Source organism: Aotus nancymaae, unplaced genomic scaffold (genome assembly GCF_030222135.1).
Source record: "Aotus nancymaae isolate 86718 unplaced genomic scaffold, 86718_ANA_hifiasm-v0.15.2.pri h1tg000016l, whole genome shotgun sequence".
Taxonomy (NCBI): domain Eukaryota; kingdom Metazoa; phylum Chordata; class Mammalia; order Primates; family Aotidae; genus Aotus; species Aotus nancymaae.
Window position 1 is genome coordinate 84,132,469 of NW_026988428.1, and position 21,798 is coordinate 84,154,266.

Below are 21,798 nucleotides of genomic sequence, written 5' to 3' on the forward strand. Positions count from 1 at the left end.
AATATTAAGTGAGATGGTTATCATGGTTACCAGCCTAACTAGTAGCTGTGTTATCATTGTGTGTTATCAATCCTATTAGCTCATTAAGCCACCTGGTATTAACCAGCAATGGTTTTGTCTTAAAGCTGCTGTATACATATTAATAATGTTATTACTTTAAGTTAGTATCAAATATAGAAGACTCACATAAGAAAATCAGAGGGAAAAATGTATCAAAAAGAAGGTGGGACAACCAGACAGGCTAATGTTGACAAAGGATACCAAAGGGACAGAGACAGATTCTTATCCAACATTTTTGATATGCTAGAGAACACATTTGTTTATTTATTATTTAATATACTTGGAGGTACAATGTCAGGTAATGGACCTATTTCTGTGAGAAAACAAAACAAAACAAAACAAAAACACACACAATCCTTCCTTCATGAAGCTTGCTCTCTACTGAGGATTATCTCTATAATTTCTTTCCAGCTTTACATAGCATTAGTCACTAATTGGGTGCTTATTCAAAATGTGATATTCATTCTCTAAGAGATAACTATGCTCTGTCTCCTTTACAGAAATATCCTTGATGTCCAACAAAAGCTATTAATCATGGATAGCAACTACTGAGGGCCTATTCCTAATAGGCTGTTTAGTTTTATGTGTAAGCTCATTTAACTCATTAATTTAGCAAATATACATATATATATAATTTTTCTAGGCAGCAAAGAAAGAGTAGTGACAAAAAAATTCTCTGCCCTAATAGATTTTTTGAGGAGGGGACAGAAAATAAACAAATACGATATTTCAGAGAATGGTAAGAACTATAGAGAAAAATAATCCAGTGAAGACACATAAAGAGTGTGTGTAGTGGGTCAGGGGTGGCTGAAGTACAAAGTAGGGTAGTCAACGTATGGCTCACAGAGATGGCGACATTTGAAGATCTGATAATGGTAAAGGGGAGGGCCATGTGGATATCTGGGGAAGAAGACTTCTAGCCTAAGTGAACAGTGAAGGCAAAGTTTCTGCAGCAAGAGGAAGTCTGGTGCATGGATGACCTGCAAGGAGGCCTGTGTGGCTAAAATGCAATGACCATGGGAAAGCACAGAAGATGAACGCTGAGGAGTAAAAGGGAATGAGAGGCTATGTCAAGGTTGTTTCTCACTTTGATAGGCATCTGAATCACCTGAGGCTCTTGGTAAACTGCAAATTGTGATTCAGTAGCCCTGGGGATGGTGCTGAGATTCAGATGATGTTGCTGATCTGCAGACCATCCTTTGAGTCGTAAAGTTAGGACAATTACAAGTATTTAGCTTGTCCTCTGAATGAGATGAGAAGTTGTTAGAAAGTTTTGAGTAGAGTGACATGATCTTTCTTATATTTTTAAAGGATCACACTTACTGCTACTTGGAGAATTGACTCTGGTGGGCAAGCTTGGAAGCAGGGAGATTATTTAGGAGACTAATGTAAAATTTCTTACATCAAAGTCAAGAGTGCATCAGTCAGGATTTGAATGCAGGTCAGAAAAGTCGCTAATATAAAAGCATGTATAATATTAGTCCCAGATTTAATTAATTACATCTTTGTCTGTTCTCCAACAGAGTCTAAATAGGTACAGACCACATCCATACCTCTCATTTTACAACTAAGAAAATTAAAACCTAAACATTTTTTTTAGAGAATCACAGTAATTCGTAACAAAAGTGGCACTTAGATGAAGACAAAATAATTATGATGCTTGCAACAGTAACCTGTTGACAGAAGGAACTGAGTTAAAACAATTACAATTTTTCAAAATACTCTATGATCACCATCCATTCTCACTTCGTCTTGAAGCATTATAATAGTCAATGGTTTCTCTGTAATTATTAATGAAATAAAATTATATTTACCATGATTTCAATGCTAAATGGTGTCATGTGGTTAAGAATTGAAAACAATCAACTTCATTAAGTGATTCTTAACCTACTATGGTGAGGGAACCATTTGATAAAATTTTAATAACTGGAACCCTCTTCTCTTAAGCATTCACATAAAAACATACATACAAATGTTCTTACTTTTTCAGTGGGGTTCATAAACCCATTGAGATATAGATTGCACAAAACAGATTTAAGCTAATTTATTTATCAATGTGAATATTTTAATAATACGTCTTTTCTTTACTATGCCAAATAAACAGTTCTTTACTATTAATTTGCCAGTGTCTATTCCTATGATTTCTAGCCTTTGGCCAACAGTGCCTGAATAAAATGAGAATCAAGATGATGCTGGGATGTTTTCTTAGCAGATACCTCTTCCCCAAGGGGTACAAAGAGTGTGGAGAACATGGGGCATGTAGGATAATTTGAGTCCAAGAGTAGAGCTGGGGAAATTGTTGATTAGCATTATCACAGGCTGCCCACTAAGCAATGGCTTTTTATCCCAGCTGCTATCATAACCTTACAAATGGGGGAAAGAGCAGAATTAGAAGTAACTTTGTGCTATACTAAGAAGCAGCAGAGAAAAAGCAGAATAACATCAGGATAAAGGGTACAAAATCCATGTGTCATTTTCCATTCTCCATAATCAGCCTTGTAATTGTTCTACTAAATTTACAACTCTAAATAAAGTATGCTGATGCTAATACATTGTTCAATTATGACTCTTTCTCTGACTCAGAGAAAATCATGATTTTATCAAGTTGGATACTTTTTCACCTAGTGGGGAGGTGATTTATATTCATTAGTTTACTTTAAGATGAAACTCTATGAGAACTTTTTCTTTTTTTTTGAGAGCTCTGGCCCAGGCTGGAGTGTAGTGGAACAATCTCTGCTCACTGCAACTTCTGCTTCTCGGGTTCAAGCAATTCTCTGCCTCAGCCTCCCGACACATCAGGCACCCGCCACCACGCCCTGCTAATTTTTGTATTTTTAGTAGAGACAGGGTTTCACCAGCTTGGCCAGGCTGCTCTCGAATTCCTGATCTCATGATCCACCAGCCTTGGCCTCCCAAAGTACTGGGATTACTTTTATTTTCTTTCATTAATTAATTGGCCCAGGTATAATGTAACACAAGGGTATCCGAATTTTGGCTTCCCTGGGCCACACTGGAAGAAGAAGAATTATTTTGGGCCACACATAAACTATACTAACAATAGTTGATGAGCTAAAAATATTACAAAAAAATTTCATATTTTTTAAAAAAGTTTATGAATTTGTATCGGGCTGCATTCAAAGCCATCTTGGGCTGCATGCAGCCCACAGACCATGGGTAGGACAAGCTTGGCGTAATCTATGAGCAGGATCTTCTGCCTATCTCTTCAGCAAAATCTGCTGTTAAATGATAGTTTGCTTTGGTGAATCAGACTCAGAGACAGTTGCAAGCTCAACCAGGCACCCTAATGATTCGTGTAGTATACACATAATATTTTTAGTATGATGTTAATGAGTCTATCATGAAGAAAGCATTCTTCTTATACAGGTACAAATATGAGAGGTATTCTCCTTCCTCCAATTCTACTCTCAGCATCTCTCCGTGTCTCCTAGAGTCAAGCAGTCAATTACCAGTCTCAGTTATGGAAAAATCAAAATCCAAAATAAGTAACGGTAAGATCATTTCTTTGACTTGACTTTTAAGCAAGCTTTTTAAAAAAAAAGACTTTCATTTGCTTTAGGGTGGACAAAAATGTCTATGATTTTTGCTCCCAAAAGCTTTACTACTTAAACTGAGATATCACAGTGCCATAAAAATTCCTAGATTATGAAGCAGTAAATGATGAAATCCTTAGAAAATATACCAGATGATCAAATCTTATGGAAAAAAGGAGCATTAATTAATAGTGCCTGGGAAAATCTTCAATGCTTCTAAACAAGCGGGTCTTGAAAGCAGGGTGGAACTAGTTCAGCACATACAAATCTGAATCCATTGCTCAGATATGAAAGAATTTTTCCCATAAGTCAATATAATTTCTATGTTCATCTACTTTTCATCGGAATGGCAAAAATGTAATCTCACTTTGTCCCTAACCTCCCTTTTTGTCCCCAGGGGTTGTTTACATTCTAGGGAGCTTATATAAGAGCAAAATAGGCAGCTGTGGTGGGAGCTCTTGATGTTCTCATTTCCCTGCCAGCTTAGATATCTAAAATCCCTGTGGTCACAATGTTTGGTTATACTTGTCACCATGGGGCTATCTTAGGTCCATGTTCATATTTTTCTTTCACAGCAGCTCTCTCTAGTACAGAAGTGGCCATCTTAGACACATGGAAATAATTCTATTTTTCACCTGAGCTAGGATGCAGATTTTGTCAAAGTGTCTAGTGTTCTAGATGGCTGATGCATACAGCACAGCAATGCTTTGTCTGAGATACCCTTGGGAACATGGGAATGCTGTTTTCTATATCACTGAAGACACTGGAAGTCCTGTAAACCAAAGGCAGGAATGCTGAACTAGACTGAAGTAGAGTCTTGCCTCCTGCCTGGGCTTCACCTGGCCAAGGTAACAGATTTTCCTTACTTAGAGTAGCCACGAATTTATCCACAGGTGTTTACGGTGTCTCTAGGACTCAGTACAGGCAGGGAGAGCAAATCCCCTCTTCTTCCTTCTGCTTCCCTTCGCATCAATATGCTCCACACTCCTTCTCTGCCACCTCCCAACTTCACCCCCTACTCCTTACCTGAAGAATCACATTGTATACAGGCAGAATGGAAGCCGTTTAAAAATTAATATATACCTGCTATTCGTCCAAATCTCTTATCTATTCCACAAGACCTTTACACTCCCCTAATATTCTCATTAGTACTTTCTGTTGAGATGCCTTTTCTTCTGGGCAATGAACACTGGATGTTTGAAAGAAGGGAGGGGCCAAAGGATTAAAAACATATGGAAATGTGAGAGGGGAAGGAAGGTGAGAGCACAGAAATGTAAAAAGTTTACCCTATCCTGCTGTATCAAAGAAGGAACATATTCTAGACAAAGAGGAGAATGTGAAAGGAGGTAATAGATGTGTTCAGGAGGATGCATTCCAATCACAGGGCAAGAACGGCAGCCTTGTTTATGTAAAAATATGATGGATAATAAATATGATTTAGGTTCACATAAGGAAGCTGGGAGCTGACGGAAGGGAAGATGTTTTGTTTTGCAAGAGACATGATATAAAGACAGTACAACAAGTTAGGAAATATTTAATCCAGTAATGTTAAAAGGTGAAAGGTTAAACACAGGGCTTAGAGTCAGTAATTAAACTGTTTTTAATAAAGGGACAAGTTAGCAGGCAGATATAGAGAACGACTCACAACTCAATTATTTTCTTTTCTTCAAGTGAGGTCCTCCTCCCTTAAAGTTTGTTTTCTTAGACATAATGGACACAAGGCTCACCCTTAAGCTAATGATAAGGATCTTCTCAAAAGTGCTCCACATACAATTCTCATCTCCCCTATGACATCTAGAGCAGAGCTTTGTGTGATGATGAGAATGTCTTATATCTTTGCTGTCCAATACAGTAGCCTTTAGCTGCATGCGACTATTGGGTATTTGAAGTATAGCTAGTGTGACAGAAAAACTGAATTTTAATTTTATGTAATTTCAATTTTAATAGCCACATGTGGCTTATGGTTACTGTATTAAAAAGCACCGTCCTAAGGTATCTACACTCCTCTACTATAGGACTCTCCTACCAACAAGCTTCTGAGAATTACACAATTGCTAGGGCTAGAATGTACATTAGAGTTAATTTTTAGAAAAGGAATTCACATTATATTTTTGGAAGCAGAACAGAAATTCAGAGAAAAACAAAAATTCCATGGTCACTTGAACTTTTCTAAAAGAGGCAGAGTCAGATAGAATCCAAATGAGTGCAAAGTAGTCTTCACTGTTATGCAGTTTGATTCACTTGCTCAAAGGTATTCACCTTGATTCTTCACATAATCTATTTTTCACAATCAAAATTACTTAAGCATTATTAACAAGTGAAAATAACTCCTTCCTCATAGGCGAATTCAATTAAAAAATGCCTGCAAACCACTTAGTTCAGCACATGGCAGAGCAAGAACATTCAGCAGCGATGATTATTGGAGGTTGTTAACATTATCAATTTTATTAAAGCACCTAAACCTTCAAAGCTATATTTCATTTAAGACATGAGGGTAATTATCCTACTGCACATGATCATATTAAGACACAAATTTTATGAAAGCATTTAAAAACTGTTATCCTTGAATTTTACTCTAAAATTGCTGTCAAAAGGTATCTTTTTGTTGGAATAACTATACTGCTAAAGTATAGGGATTTATAATTTTTATGTAAATTTGTTTCCAGAGTCTTAAAAAATGGTTATTCACTAACAAACAAATATAAATGTAGGTAATACTGCCCAATGTTGGAATATTAACTGTATAAAAATTTGAATTTAAGATAAAACTGGGTCAACAATAAGATTACTTATGATTTCTGCTGAAAAATAGAACTAAAGGTGAGAAAGACTTTGTTTAAAATTTTCTGTTTTGCCACAGATAGATATTGAGTGTCATTGCAGTGTGGAAACTCAAATAGCTCAGGGCAGGAATGAAATAAAAAGAAGAGAGGAAAAAAAAAAGTGAAGGCACCAGGAACAAGAAGGAATAGAGTTTCCTGGTGAAGTCTCTCAGGGATTTACTCTGCCTAAAAGGTTGAAGATATAAAATGTTTTTCAAACTTGACCAAACTCCCATTAAATTATGACTATTGCACAAACTTCTACATTCTAGTTTGTTTAAGATACATTGTAGAAATACAGAATAAATACGTTTATAGTGATCTATTTTCAATCCTCGTTTGCCTTTTTTTCAAGAATGTGAAGTTGACACTAGCTCTTCCATGTGGATTTATGTTTTCCTGGGAAATCTTCTTCGTGGAATAGGAGAAACTCCCATTCAGCCTCTGGGCATTGCCTACCTGGATGATTTCGCCAGTGAAGACAATGCAGCTTTCTATATTGGTAATATTGGAATATTGCTTCACTCATCTTTTTGGGAAGCAGGGTGTCTAGATTTCTGAATTCTATTCTATGTTAAATTAAATGTGGAAGCTTTTTATACTTCATATCCAACTCCTCTAGCTCACACATTTCTGAAGAGCGCACTTAAGATTTGGATGATGATGACACCACAGTTAGAGGGATCTATTGCATTAGAAAAGAAACCTCAGATTAAAAGAAAATAACTGCAATGACATTTGATCTTGTAAAAGTAACTTCACAGGCTTCAGACTTCATAGGTTCTTTTTAGTGGGTTACCTATACTGCTAAAGCATTTAGGCATTTTAGTTTATTTAAAAGTTTGTTTCTTGAGCTTTAGAAACTGCTTTCCATTTTATAAGCCCTGATTAATTAACACTATGAGGGATAGGAAACAAAAAAATCTTGAGATCTCAAAAGCAGGTAAAAATGGGTAAAGAAAAGTATAAAAAAATAGAAGTGAGGCCTGAGGTTACCTCATCTCTGGAACACATTCTAGGAAGTAGACCAGCAGCTAAAATCTCAAATACCAAAAAAATATAGCAAAGGCAAACTCCTAAGGTAAGATGCATCTAAACAGCATTTATTGGTTTCCTCTCATGTCCTGATGTTAAGGTAGTAAGTAACACGTCAGTCTCTCCTTTTTTAATTGTTATTTTACCCTTTCCTGTGGTGCTGACACACATCAGTCTCCATTTCTTGAAATTCTGATCTTTCAAAGGCCTCACCTTCAGGGACAGAGAGGCAAGATTTAAATTCATTGAGGGGTGCTAGAGTATAATCTTGAGGGGTCCACTGTATAATCTTGCCTTGACTATGCTCTGCAGGACTCCAGAGGGTACTGGTTACACCCAAATAGGCTATAGGTAAGATCACAACTCTTACTCTAACAGAAAACTCCAGTATAAATCAGGAACTGGAACTACCACAAACATTTCATCAGCTGTACTAGGAAATAACTCTGGAGACTGGAGGAAAGGTCACAGTCAGGAGAAGCATACAGGTGCATAAGTGTCCCCTTCTTCTCTAGGAGCTCAGAACTTGTTCTCTTTTCCCTGTATTCCAAAAAGTATCTGGTAACTGCTGTTTATTCTTCCAATTAACTTAATCTCCCATGAACACCTGTGTTTTAAGCCTTGTGGTGAAATGAAAGACAGATTGGAGATATTTGGAAGGAAGAACTACCTTTCTGGTTACTAGAAATGGTGCTCTTTAGGCCATCTGTTCCACCTTCCTGTGAAGGTTGACCTGAATGGTCAAGAGGATCCCAGAGAGCACTTTTCCTGCTCTAAAACCTAGCACCTTTGCCAACTGCATCTGGGGATCTGCATAGGCCCTGTTCTCACTAGTGATCCCACAGAACCTCGGAATGAATGGATGCACTTATTTACTAAGGTGGAAGAAATCCATATGAATGTCAAGACAAGTCTTATGCTTAACTGACCGTAAAACATTTTTGACAAACTATCAAAATTAATACAATTCCAATTTTTGTCAATGGGCAATCTAATCCTAGGAAATACGGTTTGCTCCATTTTGGAAAATTAACTTCCTCAGAGTATTAATGTTATTTTCTTGCTAAGACATAATTAATGCCTTAAATGTGTTGCTGCTTCTCCCAAAGCAGTGAAGGACTTATTTCCTGATTCAATGTGGTTTTAAAATTAACTAAACACATAAAAATGAGTTAAAACATTTTGGGCTGCTAACTGGATCTCACATTTCTTGTTTAAAATTTTACTAATTTATCAAAGTAAAGAAATGACAGCTTTTTCCCCTTTTCTTTCCTTGGTGCAGGGTGTGTGCAGACGGTTGCAATTATAGGACCAATCTTTGGTTTCCTGTTAGGCTCATTATGTGCCAAACTATATGTTGATATTGGCTTTGTAAACCTAGGTAAGGGAGTTTTTTTTTATTTATTTATTCATTTATTTAAGTTACTGTAACATTTTTAATGAGAACAGTGTGGAAATTATCAAATTGCCTTTTTATAAAGTGACAGAGTAGTAATCTTTCATAAAATGAAAATTTTAATCTGATCATGCATATTAATAAATGGAATATGAAAAACCTTAATGAATGAAACTGGATGACCAATGGTTTGTTACTAAGATGTATCCTTTTTCACTATAATTTGTCAGTTTAAATGCATTCCAGCATAGTTAAGACTGAAAACTGTAGCTACTTGTTGGCTCTTGTTGGCTTCAGGTGTGTCAACATTTATTACAGTTACATCAGTTGATAATGCATTTGGGGACTTGATAGAAAGACCAAGGTTTAAACGTCTACTGGCATCCAAACAGCCCTTCCTTTTTGTTACTCTACAAGTCATTTTTAGGTGTAGGTATAATATAGCATATTATCGAGCAAGACTGGCTTTCCTTCTGGGATATTGCTTGTGTAGGAAATAAATGGTAGAGAGGACACTGATCTTTTCATAGCTATTAATTTGTTTCTATCTCTGTGAGACACACCTTCTAGAAATAGATGGCATTTGTCGGTACATTTTTTTTAAAGAATTCCAAGAGATCAGTTACAAACTAAACAAGTTTCATTTAAAAAACAAACGTGGAATTGCATTTTGAAGTCTGCCTGTTAAAACAGAAAGCAAAATTCTTGCATTTAAATCAAATAAACTACAAGGCAAGCTTCGAAAATGTTATTTATTCATTCATTAGTTCCTGTCCAATTATTTTGCATTTACTTTATGCCAGGTCCTATTCTACAGCTCTGAACAAATCAGTTGAGTTCCTTGACTTCATGAAGTTTAAAATCCACTCATGGATTTTAAAGACAAGAAAATATAGATGTGATGAGCAGTACAGAGGAAAATTGTTAAGGGGAAGCAATTAACATGCAGTGATAAACTAGAAAAGCATTTTACCCAGTATAATGCAGTGGCAGTTGAGCCTACTTGTCAAGGGACATGTGTTTATTTTGTTCTCACAGTGTTATGGTAGAATATAATAAATGTTTATAAATTCTTACACAGGAAGAAAACAACACCCACTTGGTTTAATTCAAAAAAAACTGTCAATATTTACTTTTTAGTCAAATGAGAGATTATGTCAAAAACAAAGTTTTCATGATGAATAAGATACTAAAATTTTGCTTTATAAATCTTGCTTCGTATCTAGAATAGCTCTGAAATATTATTAACCTCTGCTTAATAAAAAATATTCTGCTGATTTGAATGAGTCTCAAATTTACTATCATAATGAGAGTTTTCCATGAGGTTTGGACTGGAGGGTGCAGGGCATAACTCTTCAAGTAAAATCTCACACAGACATTCAATATGTAAATCAAATGATAGTGGTGCTGATATACAGGAGCTACCACATGAGGTTTTGACCCTTAAAAATTCTCCCTCGTATGTTGTCTTCCTCCTAGCAGGGTCTCTCTGCAGAACCTCAGAGCACAATTTAAAAATCGTAAGCCTCTTCCAGAATTTAGACTCTATATTTTTAATCTAATGAACAAAATAAATTATCTTGCTCCAAAAAGCACTCTTTCCTTCAATAACAAAGATAATACAGACCTAGATTGTTTTATTGTGCTTTACTTTATTGTATTTTACAGATATTATATATTTTTTAAACTTAAGATTTGTGGCAACTCTGTGTTGGGCAAGAGTATAGGTACCATTTTTTCCAAAGGCATGTGTTCACTTTGTGTCTTCGTGTAACATTTTGGTAATTCTCCTAATATCACAAGTTTTAAAACATTATTATTATACCAATTATGGAGATCTGTGATATGTGATATTTGATGTTACTATTGTAATTGTATTGGGGCACCACAATTGTGCCCATATAAGATGGCCAATTGAATTAATAAACCTTGTATGTGTTCTGACTGCTCCACTGACTGGCCATTCCCCTGCCTCTCTTTTCGGACTTCCCTATTCCTGAGACACAATAATACTGAAATTAGGCCAATTAGTAACCCGACAATGGCAGAAAAAAAGTTTGAAGCTGGCAGAAATAGGTTTATAAGGTTTTAGGAAAGTAGCTGTCTCTGTAACACGAAAGTACAAAGCAAAGCGGCAAGTGCTGGTGGAGAAGCTGCAGCAAGTTATCCAGAATATTTAACTAGGATCATTAATAAAAGTGGCTATGCCGAACAACCGATTTTCCTAGTAGATGAAACAGATTTCCATTGGAAGAAGATGCCATCTAGGACTTTCACAGCCACAGAGGAGAAGTCAATCCTGACTTTAAAGCTTCAAAGGACGGGCTGATTCTCCTGTTAGGGGTTAAGGCAGCTGGTGACTTTAAGTTGAAGCCAATGCTCATTTACCATTCTGAAATTCCTACAAATAGACTCTTCCTGTGCTCTATAAATAGAACAATAAAGATGTGCTGAATGACAGCACATCTTTTTGTAGCATGGTTTACTAAATATTTGAAGCCCAATGTTGAGACCTAATGCTCAGAAAAAAAAGATTCCTTTCAAAATATGACTGCTCATTGACAATGCACCTAGTCACTCAAGAGCTTTGATGGAGATGTACAAAGAGGTGTGTTCATGCCTGCTAACATACCATCCATTTTATACCCCATGAATCAAGGAGTGATTTTGACTTTCAAGTCTTATTATTTAAGAAACGTATTTCATAAAGCTAGAGCTACAATCAATAATGATTTCTAATGAATCTGGACAAACTAAATTTAAAACCATCTGGAAAGGATTGACCATTTTAGATGACATTAAGAGCATCTGTAATTCATGGGAGGAGGTCAAAATCCACATTAGCAAGAGTTTGAAAGAAGTTTATTTCAACCCTCCTGGATGACTTTGTGGTGTTTTCAGTGGAGAAAGTAAGTGCACATATGGTAGAAATAGCAAGACAACTATAATTAGAAATGAAGCTTGAAGATGTGACTGAATTGCTGCACATCTCACGACAAAGCTTGTATGGATGAGTTGCTTCTTGTAGATGAGCAAAGTGAATGAATGATTTCTTGAGACGGAATCTACTCCTGATGAAGATGCTGTGAACATTACTAAAATGACAACAAAAGATTTAGTAAATTACATAAACTTAGTTGATAAAGCAGTGGCAGAGTTTCAGAGGATTGATTCCAGTTTTGAAAGAAGTTTTATTGTGGGCAAAATGCTATCGAATAGCATTGCATACTACAGAGAAAACTTTCATGAAGGAAAGAGTTGATCTATGTGGCAGACTTCATCACGTTTTTTTTATGATCATATATTGCCAGTCATCTCAACCTCCAACAACCACCACCCTGATTAGTAAGTAGCCATCAACATTGATATGAGATCCTAAATCAGCAAAAAGATCACTATTCACTGAAGGCTCAGGTGATCATTAGCATTTTTTAGCAATAACATTTTTTAACTTAAGGTATTTACATTTTTCAGACATAATGCTATTACACACTTAATAGACTACAGTGTAGTTAAACATAACTTTTGTATGCCCTGGGTAACAAAAACATTCATGTGACTCTCTTTCTTGTGAAATTCACTTCATTGTGGTGGTCTGGAGCTGAACCTGCAAAATCTCTAAGGTATGCCTGTGATAATATCCAGCTCAAAAAAAAAAAAAAAAATGATGAATTACTAGGTATTTTCATGATGTTATAGAGCTATTGCAAGAATATATTTTTAAGTAGATTATTTTAACGTATTAGCTTTGCTGTTTGTATTACTTAGCCATCACCTCTGTCTTTCAGATCACGTAACAATTACCCCAAAAGATTCCCAATGGGTAGGAGCCTGGTGGCTTGGCTATCTAATAGCCGGAATCCTAAGTCTTCTTGCAGCTGTGCCTTTCTGGTATTTGCCAAAGAGTTTACCAAGACCCCTAAGTAGAGAGGATTCTGATCCTTCTGAGAAATCCAAGTTTATTATAGATGATCACACAGACTACCAAACACCCCAGGGAGAAAATGCAAAAATAATGGAAATGGCAAGAGGTAAGTCAAATTCTTGATTTTGAAACATTTTTATTTTTCCTGTTGGGACATTAGGAGTTTCATAAATTATATCCCTTCATGTATTAAAAAAATTGAGAAACCGTATCAGAAGCAAAAATGGAAATTGATGTCAGCCTTATTACTGAACAACTGATTGCAGCACGCTACCAAAGGCTTCACAGCCTTTCCTGCTGATGTCTCCATCCTTTCACACCCCGTCAGTTTAGATCCTACAGCTGTCTCTACCCAGGATTGCTGCTTCGTGTACTCTGTGTATACAGAAAATAAAAGGCTAAATCTTCGGGGTTGGTGGCCTTTCAACAGATAAGGTCTATTCATTTGAGAGATGTGTATCAGTGCATGTCTCTCACCAATGATCGAAGGAGTAAGTGTTCTGTAGGCAAAAAGTCAGTGTTCTAATGAATCCCCTTTGTGGAAATGAACAGCCACTCATGATATTGGTCCCCCTTTTTGTCCCCTCAAGAAATATTTACATTTATAGAAATTCTTCACGTCTAATCGGTAGACTACATAATAGAAAAAAGGGAGAAGACCAACGCTCATTTCTAACACTTATGTTCATATGTTAAATGGAGATAACGCTCATATTTCTTTCCCTTTGACCACAAGTTAAGTTTGAGGAATAGAGACAAGAAAAGTGAAGGTCTTTATCTCCTGCCTGTGGCTCTGAGACGGTGGGTGAGGGAGCATGCTCATCCTTTTTGTCTTTTGCCCATATCAGCTAGAGGAATCTATTCTTGTCCAACTTTTACCTTTAATATAATGTATACTGCACGTCTGTAGAAATGGGTGCCTATGTCTGGATTTGAAGGTGGCCAGATCGCAGGCTTGATGCATGCCAGTGGCTTACTATACAAAGTGTGTGTGTGTACGCCACACTGTGACTACTCCCAGACTCCATGACAATGGGCCCCAGCCCTGTAAGTCCTGCTGACACAGCACTGCTTCTGCCATGCATGACACCAACTTTAATTACTCTATGTTATTTTTGTTGTATAGATTTTCTTCCATCACTGAAGAATCTCTTTGGAAATCCAGTGTACTTCCTATATTTATGTACAAGCACTGTCCAGTTCAACTCTCTGTTCGGCATGGTGACGTACAAACCAAAGTACATTGAGCAGCAGTATGGGCAGTCATCCTCCAAAGCCAACTTCGTGATCGGTATGCTCATCTGCCTTTCCTGCTTTCTCAGAGGGACTCTCTTAGACGTATCTGGTTAACCCAGGAATCTTAGAGAAGATTGTTCCAAGATTTAGGTAATTTATGACATTTTAGATGAACTCAAAAAGTAGCAAGAATTTTGTACTAAGAATTATTCACATCTGTGGATAAGTAACCCAGAGAGCAAGTAGCTCTCGAAGTGATATCATACAGATCAAACATGCATTTTATGAGGAGTTAGTTAATAATACTGGATATTTGTCTTCTAAGTACAGCTAAAACCTCAAAACAGTGTCCATTTTACATGAACAGTTTCTAAGATTATATAAAGTGGACAACGAGGCAGGCTAAAAGATACTCACACAAAACAAAACTTGTATTTTTGCAGAGTCAAAAAAACTTTTCTGACTCCTGGCAACTGAGTTAGTTCAAAGGGTTGTGTTTCTAGCACAGCAACACAGTCAATAATAAAAAAGAAAAGTATGAAGAAATAAAAGAAGATAAACCAGATCTTACAAATATGTGAACACCACCCTGGAAGTTCATAGATAATTAAAAAATCTAGATTCGTATCTTTAGTCCTTGAAGATGTCATTTAATGTTACTGTTTCAAGGCATAAAATATTTTGTTTCTTGGGGCATATTCCTTTATGATGAGAGACTCCAGTGGTATAAAATCATTTCCTTTTGGTACTTTCAAAATTACTTTATATTTCAACCTCTGAAAGAGACTTGGAGGGAGAAAAAACCAGCCAAATGTATTTTAAGAGATATAAGTTTTCCACGGTAATCTTGAGTAATGGGCACATAGCAGGTGCTAATATAACTGACTCTTAGTTTAAAATATTTTTCTCCAAAATTCTTGATGTTAAGGTTACATCACTGAATATTTTTAACATCAATTGGTTCAAATTAATTTTATTACTTATTGGCTGACCTAAAGAAATATTTTGTGGCTTTTTTCCCCAACACCATATGCATGTTAATCAATGCTTTACACTGATTTTAACATGAATAGATGAGGATCTAAAGTTTAAGGCAGACTTTTTATTTTTATGTGTATATTGAGATATAACTTATCCACAGTTAAGTCTACAGACCTTAAACAGTTCAGATGGATACATTTTGATATGTGTGTGTGTGTGTGTGTGTGTGTGTGTCACATCCATCATTGAGAACATACAGTGTTTTAGTTCCCCAGAAAGCGCGCTTAAATCTCCTATCAGTCAATACTTTTCCCCAAAGCTAATAACTGTCCTAAACTATATAATCATAGATCAGTCCTGCCTGTTTTTGAACTTCATATACATTAAATAGTATATTATATACTCTTTTGTGTCTAGCTTATCTCAACTGAAGTGAAATCTATGAGGTTATTTCATGTTGTGAAATATTCTTTTTCATGCTATGTAATATCCTATTACATAAATAAGAAATTATTTATGTGGTGTTCTTTTTCATGCTATGTAATATCCTATTACATAAATATATCACAACTTATTTTATTGTTGATGGACATTTGTGTTGTTTTCTGCTTTTAACTAATATATTTATAATACTATAATATATAATACATAATATAAATAATATACAATTTTCTATATATAAAAATAATTATAAATACAATTATTTATAATAGTATTATACTATTATTAAATTATAATATATAATGTCTATAATTATTATACTATATTATAAAATATATTTTTAAAATATATAATATATTAATATGAATATGATATATATTACATATTATATAGTAATAAATTATACATTGTATGTATTATATAATATACAATAAATTATATATATTATAATTATATATAGTATTATATATAATAAATAAATTATATAACATAAATATAATTACATGATATATACATTATATAATATATAAAATATTTATTATAATTATTTATAATGGTATTTTAACTAATTATAATAGTTAAAGGCAGTAAACAACACAAATGAGATTATATATTTTAATACTTGTTTATATATTATCTATATTATAGCATATTACAGCACATTATAGTATTATATGCTATATTAAAATTTATAATATTTTATATAGTATGTATGATATAGTATAATATACATAGTACTATTATAATATAGTAATTATGGTATTATATATAGCATATTATATATACTATACAATAATAGTGCTATTATAAATAACATTATAATTTTTTATGATAGTCAAAAGCAGAAAACAACATTCCACATGTACATTGGTGGGCCACTTTACTCATTTTTCATGGCTATACTCTGGAGTGCAATTGCTAAGTCATAGGGAGAATATGTGTTTAAGTAGAGTAGTTATTGCCAAAACACAAGGAAGTTGTGCAAATTCATACTCCTATTAGAAATGTAAGAGCATTCTAGTTGCCTCATATCCTTGTCAACACTTGGACTTGTCAATTCTTTTCACTGTAGCCATTCTTATGGGGTGTGGTTGTGGTATTTCATGGTGGTTTAATTTGCATTTACCTAAAACTCAGTTTTTCAAAGTTTCTGACATCTCATGGTCTACAGATAATTTAAATACTTTTGTGAGAGATAACTAATACTATCTAACAATTTCACATCATTATAGCTAGGATTGTTCCTGAGATCATCTTGGTTTCACATTAGTAAGTATGGGGTGCAGACAACTAAGGGTAAGTGGGCAAATTATTCAATTTCCCCAACCCTTATTTTGATTATTTGTACAGTGGTGAAAATAAATATATCACTAGGTTGAAATAAAAATGAAAGAATGCAGACAAAATGCATAGTAAATGCATATATCGTCATTCAATAAATATTATTTTCTCTCTTTTCTTCTTCTATTCAAACTTTCTCTTTTTTTCTTCATTTATTTTAACTTGTGTTGTGGGATAATGATCTTCCTGCAATAAAATATGAGATAGACACAAAGAAGGCATATTTCCTTTCCGCTCTGAGAGACAGCATTTGACATGCCGTGGATGGGAGAGTAAACAGAAATTCACCAACATTTTCAAGGGCCAACAGTTACGACAACTTAGTCTTGCTGTACGTGTTTTTAAATGTTAGCCACATTCCTTCTAGAGTTTAGAGATAGCATTTTTCTCATGTTAATTACCTTAACTTTGCAGAAAATAATTAAGGGAAAATAAATGACAATAAAATTTAAATTCAAGAACTAGGAAGCATACTGTGAAATGATTTTGCTTTATAAAGTTTGTAGAATTTTAAAAAGAATTTTAATGAAATGTGTGGATAGACAGCTAGATTTTTATTTTTATTTTGTCTTTCATTTATTTTTATTTTTCATCTTTTATTTGGGAATAGTGTGTATGTGTGCAGGGCAGGTTTGTTACAATGATATATTGCATAATGTTGAAGTTTGGAGTATGACTGAATCCAGCACCCAGATAGCATAGCACCCAATGGATAACTTTCTAATCTTTCTCCTCTCCTTCCTTTCCCTCTCTAGTAGTTCCCAGTGTCTATTGTTCCCAACTTTATGTCCATGTGTACCCAATATTTAGCTCCCACAGATATGTGAGAACACACAGTATTTGGTTTTCTGTTTCTGAGTTAGTTCACTTAGGGTCATGGCCTCCAGCTCCATCTGCATTTGTGCAAAGGGCATGATTTCATTCTTTCTATGGCTGCATAATATTCCATGGTATATATGTACTACATTTTCTTTATCCAATCCACTGTTGATGGGTGCCAGATTCCATGTTTTTGCTATCATGAATAGTGCTGTGATGAACACATGGGTGTATGCGTCTTTTTTTTTTGGAGAAGGAATCTCCCTCTTTTACCCAGACTGGAGTGCAGTGGCACAATCTCAGCTGTGACCTCTGCCTCCTAGGTTCAAGCAGTTCTCCCACCTCAGCCTCCCAAGTAGTTAGAATTACAGGCATCCACCACCATTCCCAGCTAATTTTTTGTATTTTAGTAGAGACATGGTTTCACCATGTTACCCAAGCTGGTCTCGAACTCCTGATCTTGTGATCCACCTTGCTTGGCCTCCCAAAGTGCCTGGATTACAGGTGTGAGCCACTGCACCTGGTCGCATGTGTCCTTTTGATAGAATGATTTATTTTCTTTTGGGTATATACCCACTGATGGGATCGCTAGGTCAAATGGTAGTTTAACTCTTAGTTCTTCGAGAAATATCCAAACTGCTCTCCACAATAGCTGGACTGATTTACATTCCCACCATCAGTGTATAAGCATCCCCTTTTCTTCACAGCCTCACCAACGTCTGTAATTTTTTGACCTTTTAACAAAAGCCATTGACTAGTGTGAGATAGTTTCTCATTTTTTTTAATTTTTTTTTTTTTGAGACAAAGTTTTGCTGTCGTTGTCCAGGCTGGAGTGCAGTGGCATGATCCTGGCTCACAGCAACCTCCACCTCCTGGGTTCAAGCAATTCTCCTGCCTCAGCCTCCTGAATAACTGGGATTACAGGTGCCTGCCACCATGCCCAGCTAATCTTTGTATTTTTAGTAGAGTTGGGGTTTCACCATGTTGGCCAGATTGGTCTTGGACTCCTGACCTCATGATCCGCCTGCCTTGGCCTCCCAAAGTCCTGGGATTACAGGTGTGAGCCACCGCCCCCGGCCTCATTGTGGTTTTTAATTGCATTTCTGTGATTATTTATGAAGAGCATTTCTTCATATCTTTGTTGACTGCTTACGTGTTTTGTGAAGTGTCTGTATATGTCCATTGTTCACTTTTTAATGGGGTTATACATTATTTCCTTGTTATTTTGCTTAAGTTCTTTATAGATGCTGGATATTAGATCTTCGTCAAATGCATAGTCTGTGAATATTTTCTCCCATTCTGTAGAATTTCTGTTTACTTCTTTGATGGTGTCTCTTGCTGTGCAGAAGCTCTTTAGGTCAATTAGGTCCCACTTACCAATTTTTGTTTTTGTTGCAGTTGCTTTGAGTACATAGACATAAATTCTTTGCCAAGTCTGATATTAATAGGGGTATTTCCTAGGCTTTCTTCAGGATTTATATAGTTTAAATCCGTAAGTCTTTAATCCATGTTAATTTTTGTATATGATAATAACAAGGGGTCTAGTTTCATTCTTCTGTATATGACTAGCTATTTATTCCAGTGGCATTTATTGAATAGGGAGCCTTTTTCCATTTTTGTTTTTATCAGCTTTGTTGAAGATAAGATGGTTGTAGATATGTGGTTTTATTTCAATTTAAGCTTCTCCTATCAATATTAAGTTACATACAAATTACTTTTATCTTTTCCTTCTCAATACAGAGATTGTAATAATTTCATTATTTTTGCTTAATTTCTTAGAATGCTTTTTATAGACAAGATATATCAACTATCATTTATAAGATTATCATTCTCAATTTTTGGAGGTGTTACACAGACAAGTAAGAAAAATATTGGAGAATTATTTAGAGGAAAGTTGCTTATAAAAAACATTATTATTAATTTTGTTTTTGTGAAGGTTCAGGATATAACATGAACTTTACTAGGAGAGAAATTCTAAAACATCTTCAAGTACTATTATTATTATTATTATTATAACTATTTCAACCCAAGGCATCGGTAGGGAAATCAAAGCTTCTACAGTGTTCTAATTGTGCTGACCATGTCAAACATTTTACACATCTCTCATAACTCCTTTTTACATCTGTATCAAGGAATAAGAGCTTTAACCGCTAAAACAATAATAATTATATAATAAAATATAATAAAAACATAATAATAAATTAGCACTTAAATATATCTAAGTTTTTCTGATATTTGGGTAAACATGCATGTTGAATTCAAAAGAAAAGACAGAAAATAAGTTGAAATAAATTTTAGATACTAGCGTAAATTAATATTTCCATTTGGAATACTTAGATGGTAAAAAATTTTAGATTAGCACATTTTATTGTGTGGGTAAGGAATAAATCAAAGTGTAATTTCCATCTCACTAAATGATTTTAAAATACCTAAAATGAAAGACAAGCCTGGGAGGGAAGATGCACATCTCATATGATGTAAAGGAAATTTGTTATCAACGTGGCCCACCACGGACAACTTAATAAATCCTGTGAAATTTGAAAGGGAGAACCAAGCCAACAGTATATTTGAAATGTACTAATCTTGTTTGGAATCGTGTTATAATATAGTTATCTTGAAATAGGAGAGTAAGATATCCAGGAGAAGTGCCATAAATTAATACACTAAGATTTATTCATTTAGCACATTTTATTGGAAACTGTTGAAGGAACATGGGATTCAATGGTGAACACCTTTGGATGGTGAGGGATATGAACTGGAAAGGCTAGCAGGTAATTGTTAAAGCATCAAGGCTGCTGCCTATGGGCCCCTGCACAAGGAACTTCTGATGAGCGAGAAAATGGGGTTCTGATGACCAAGTTGTGAGCCCTGGTGCCAAATGTGTCCCCTGGAAGCCCCATATGGCTGGTGGAACCTGTGAGAAGGAACTCTACTTAGGGGAAACTCAGAGTACTCTGGAAGAACAAACCTAATCTTGGAATTAGGAAGAATTCTCTAGCAGAAGATGATGATACCTAAATCAAGGGAAAAGGATAAGAAAGTATTAAAAGATCAAAGTGTGGAAAAGAGAGTAGAGGTTTTCATCAGACAAAACAAATATCTCATGTAGAATGATCTCGAGTCAAGAGAATACATGAAACTTTCTGAAAGTTTCAAGAAAATACCAGCATCCAAAAAGAGGTAAATCAGGAAAGGATATTCCTGACTGTTCACAATTTATACTAAGTGTACAGATGTTTCTAGGGTAATTCCATTTCAATTTTCAGGCTATTCTAGGCTGCTGGGAGTGGGTAAGTTCAATGGAATTCAACACAGAACATAGCTACAGACAAGGCTACACCTTGTGTTATGACTCCTTACATCCCAGGTTCAACTGGTACTTTACAAAATAAAATAAAAGGCTAGAGACATGCTCTGAAGTTTTCAGTTCAGAGATTGGTTTTCAGAAGATACTTTTTTCAGAAACCAATTTTGGGGATGGAATTGAGAGAGAAAATGTAGGACTCTGCTGTTTGTGTCAGCTTTGGCTCTGTGGAAGGCATTCATAATCAGGTACTATGTTATATATATTTATTGCATATATGTTTGTGTGTGTGTAAAAGTAGGCACTTAAAGGATATGTATCAAACTCATAGCAGCACTTACTTTGGGAGAAGGAAGATGAAACCTGAAACAAAGGAAGACCTAATTTTATCTACTTCCCCATCTTTAAAAATCAGAAAAATTAGGAGAAAATATTAGTATTAATTAACCTGGGCCATGAATAACTGGGTTTGTTGATATATTTTCTATGATATATTCATTGTTTTTAAAACAGTAATCATGTGCCTCTTAGTTGATTTTTGGCTGTTCAAGATTCCAGATTTTCATCTCTGTTGCTTGCCATACCCCGGAACCACAGTTTAGCTGGAAAGCAAAATTTAGCATTTCTTCTTTCTTCCACTTCACTAATTTCATGATCATGCCCCTTTTAAGGTAGGCTGATTTCTAATATGATAATTTTAATGTTAACTTATACAACCTATGATTATATAAAAAGAGAGGAAATAAAATGTTCTTTTTTGATCATCTATACATGTTAGAAATTATTTTTTTAATAATGTAATAGCAAGCCAAAGACCACTGTATGTTGACTTTTTTTGCGAATCTATGATGCTTTGTTAAGAAACTAAATATATAAACTTAAAAGAA

At 35.0% G+C, this 21,798-nt stretch overlaps 1 protein-coding gene across 10 annotated transcripts in view; it reads left to right on the plus strand.

Moving 5' to 3' along the window:
• SLCO1C1 (solute carrier organic anion transporter family member 1C1) overlaps positions 1-21,798 on the plus strand; it is a 58,643-nt gene that overhangs the window by 12,055 nt on the left and 24,790 nt on the right. For all 10 annotated transcript variants that reach the window (XR_010343072.1, XR_010343071.1, XR_001106665.2 and 7 more), the window contains 5 exons: positions 3,445-3,569; positions 6,789-6,935; positions 8,751-8,849; positions 12,653-12,895; positions 13,916-14,080. Coding sequence is in view for 2 of the 10 variants with exons in the window: in XM_064377774.1 (XP_064233844.1) it covers positions 3,445-3,569; positions 6,789-6,935; positions 8,751-8,849; positions 12,653-12,895; positions 13,916-14,080 (779 nt within the window). In the remaining 8 variants the exon portion in view is untranslated. The remainder of the gene's footprint in view (positions 1-3,444; positions 3,570-6,788; positions 6,936-8,750; positions 8,850-12,652; positions 12,896-13,915; positions 14,081-21,798) is intronic.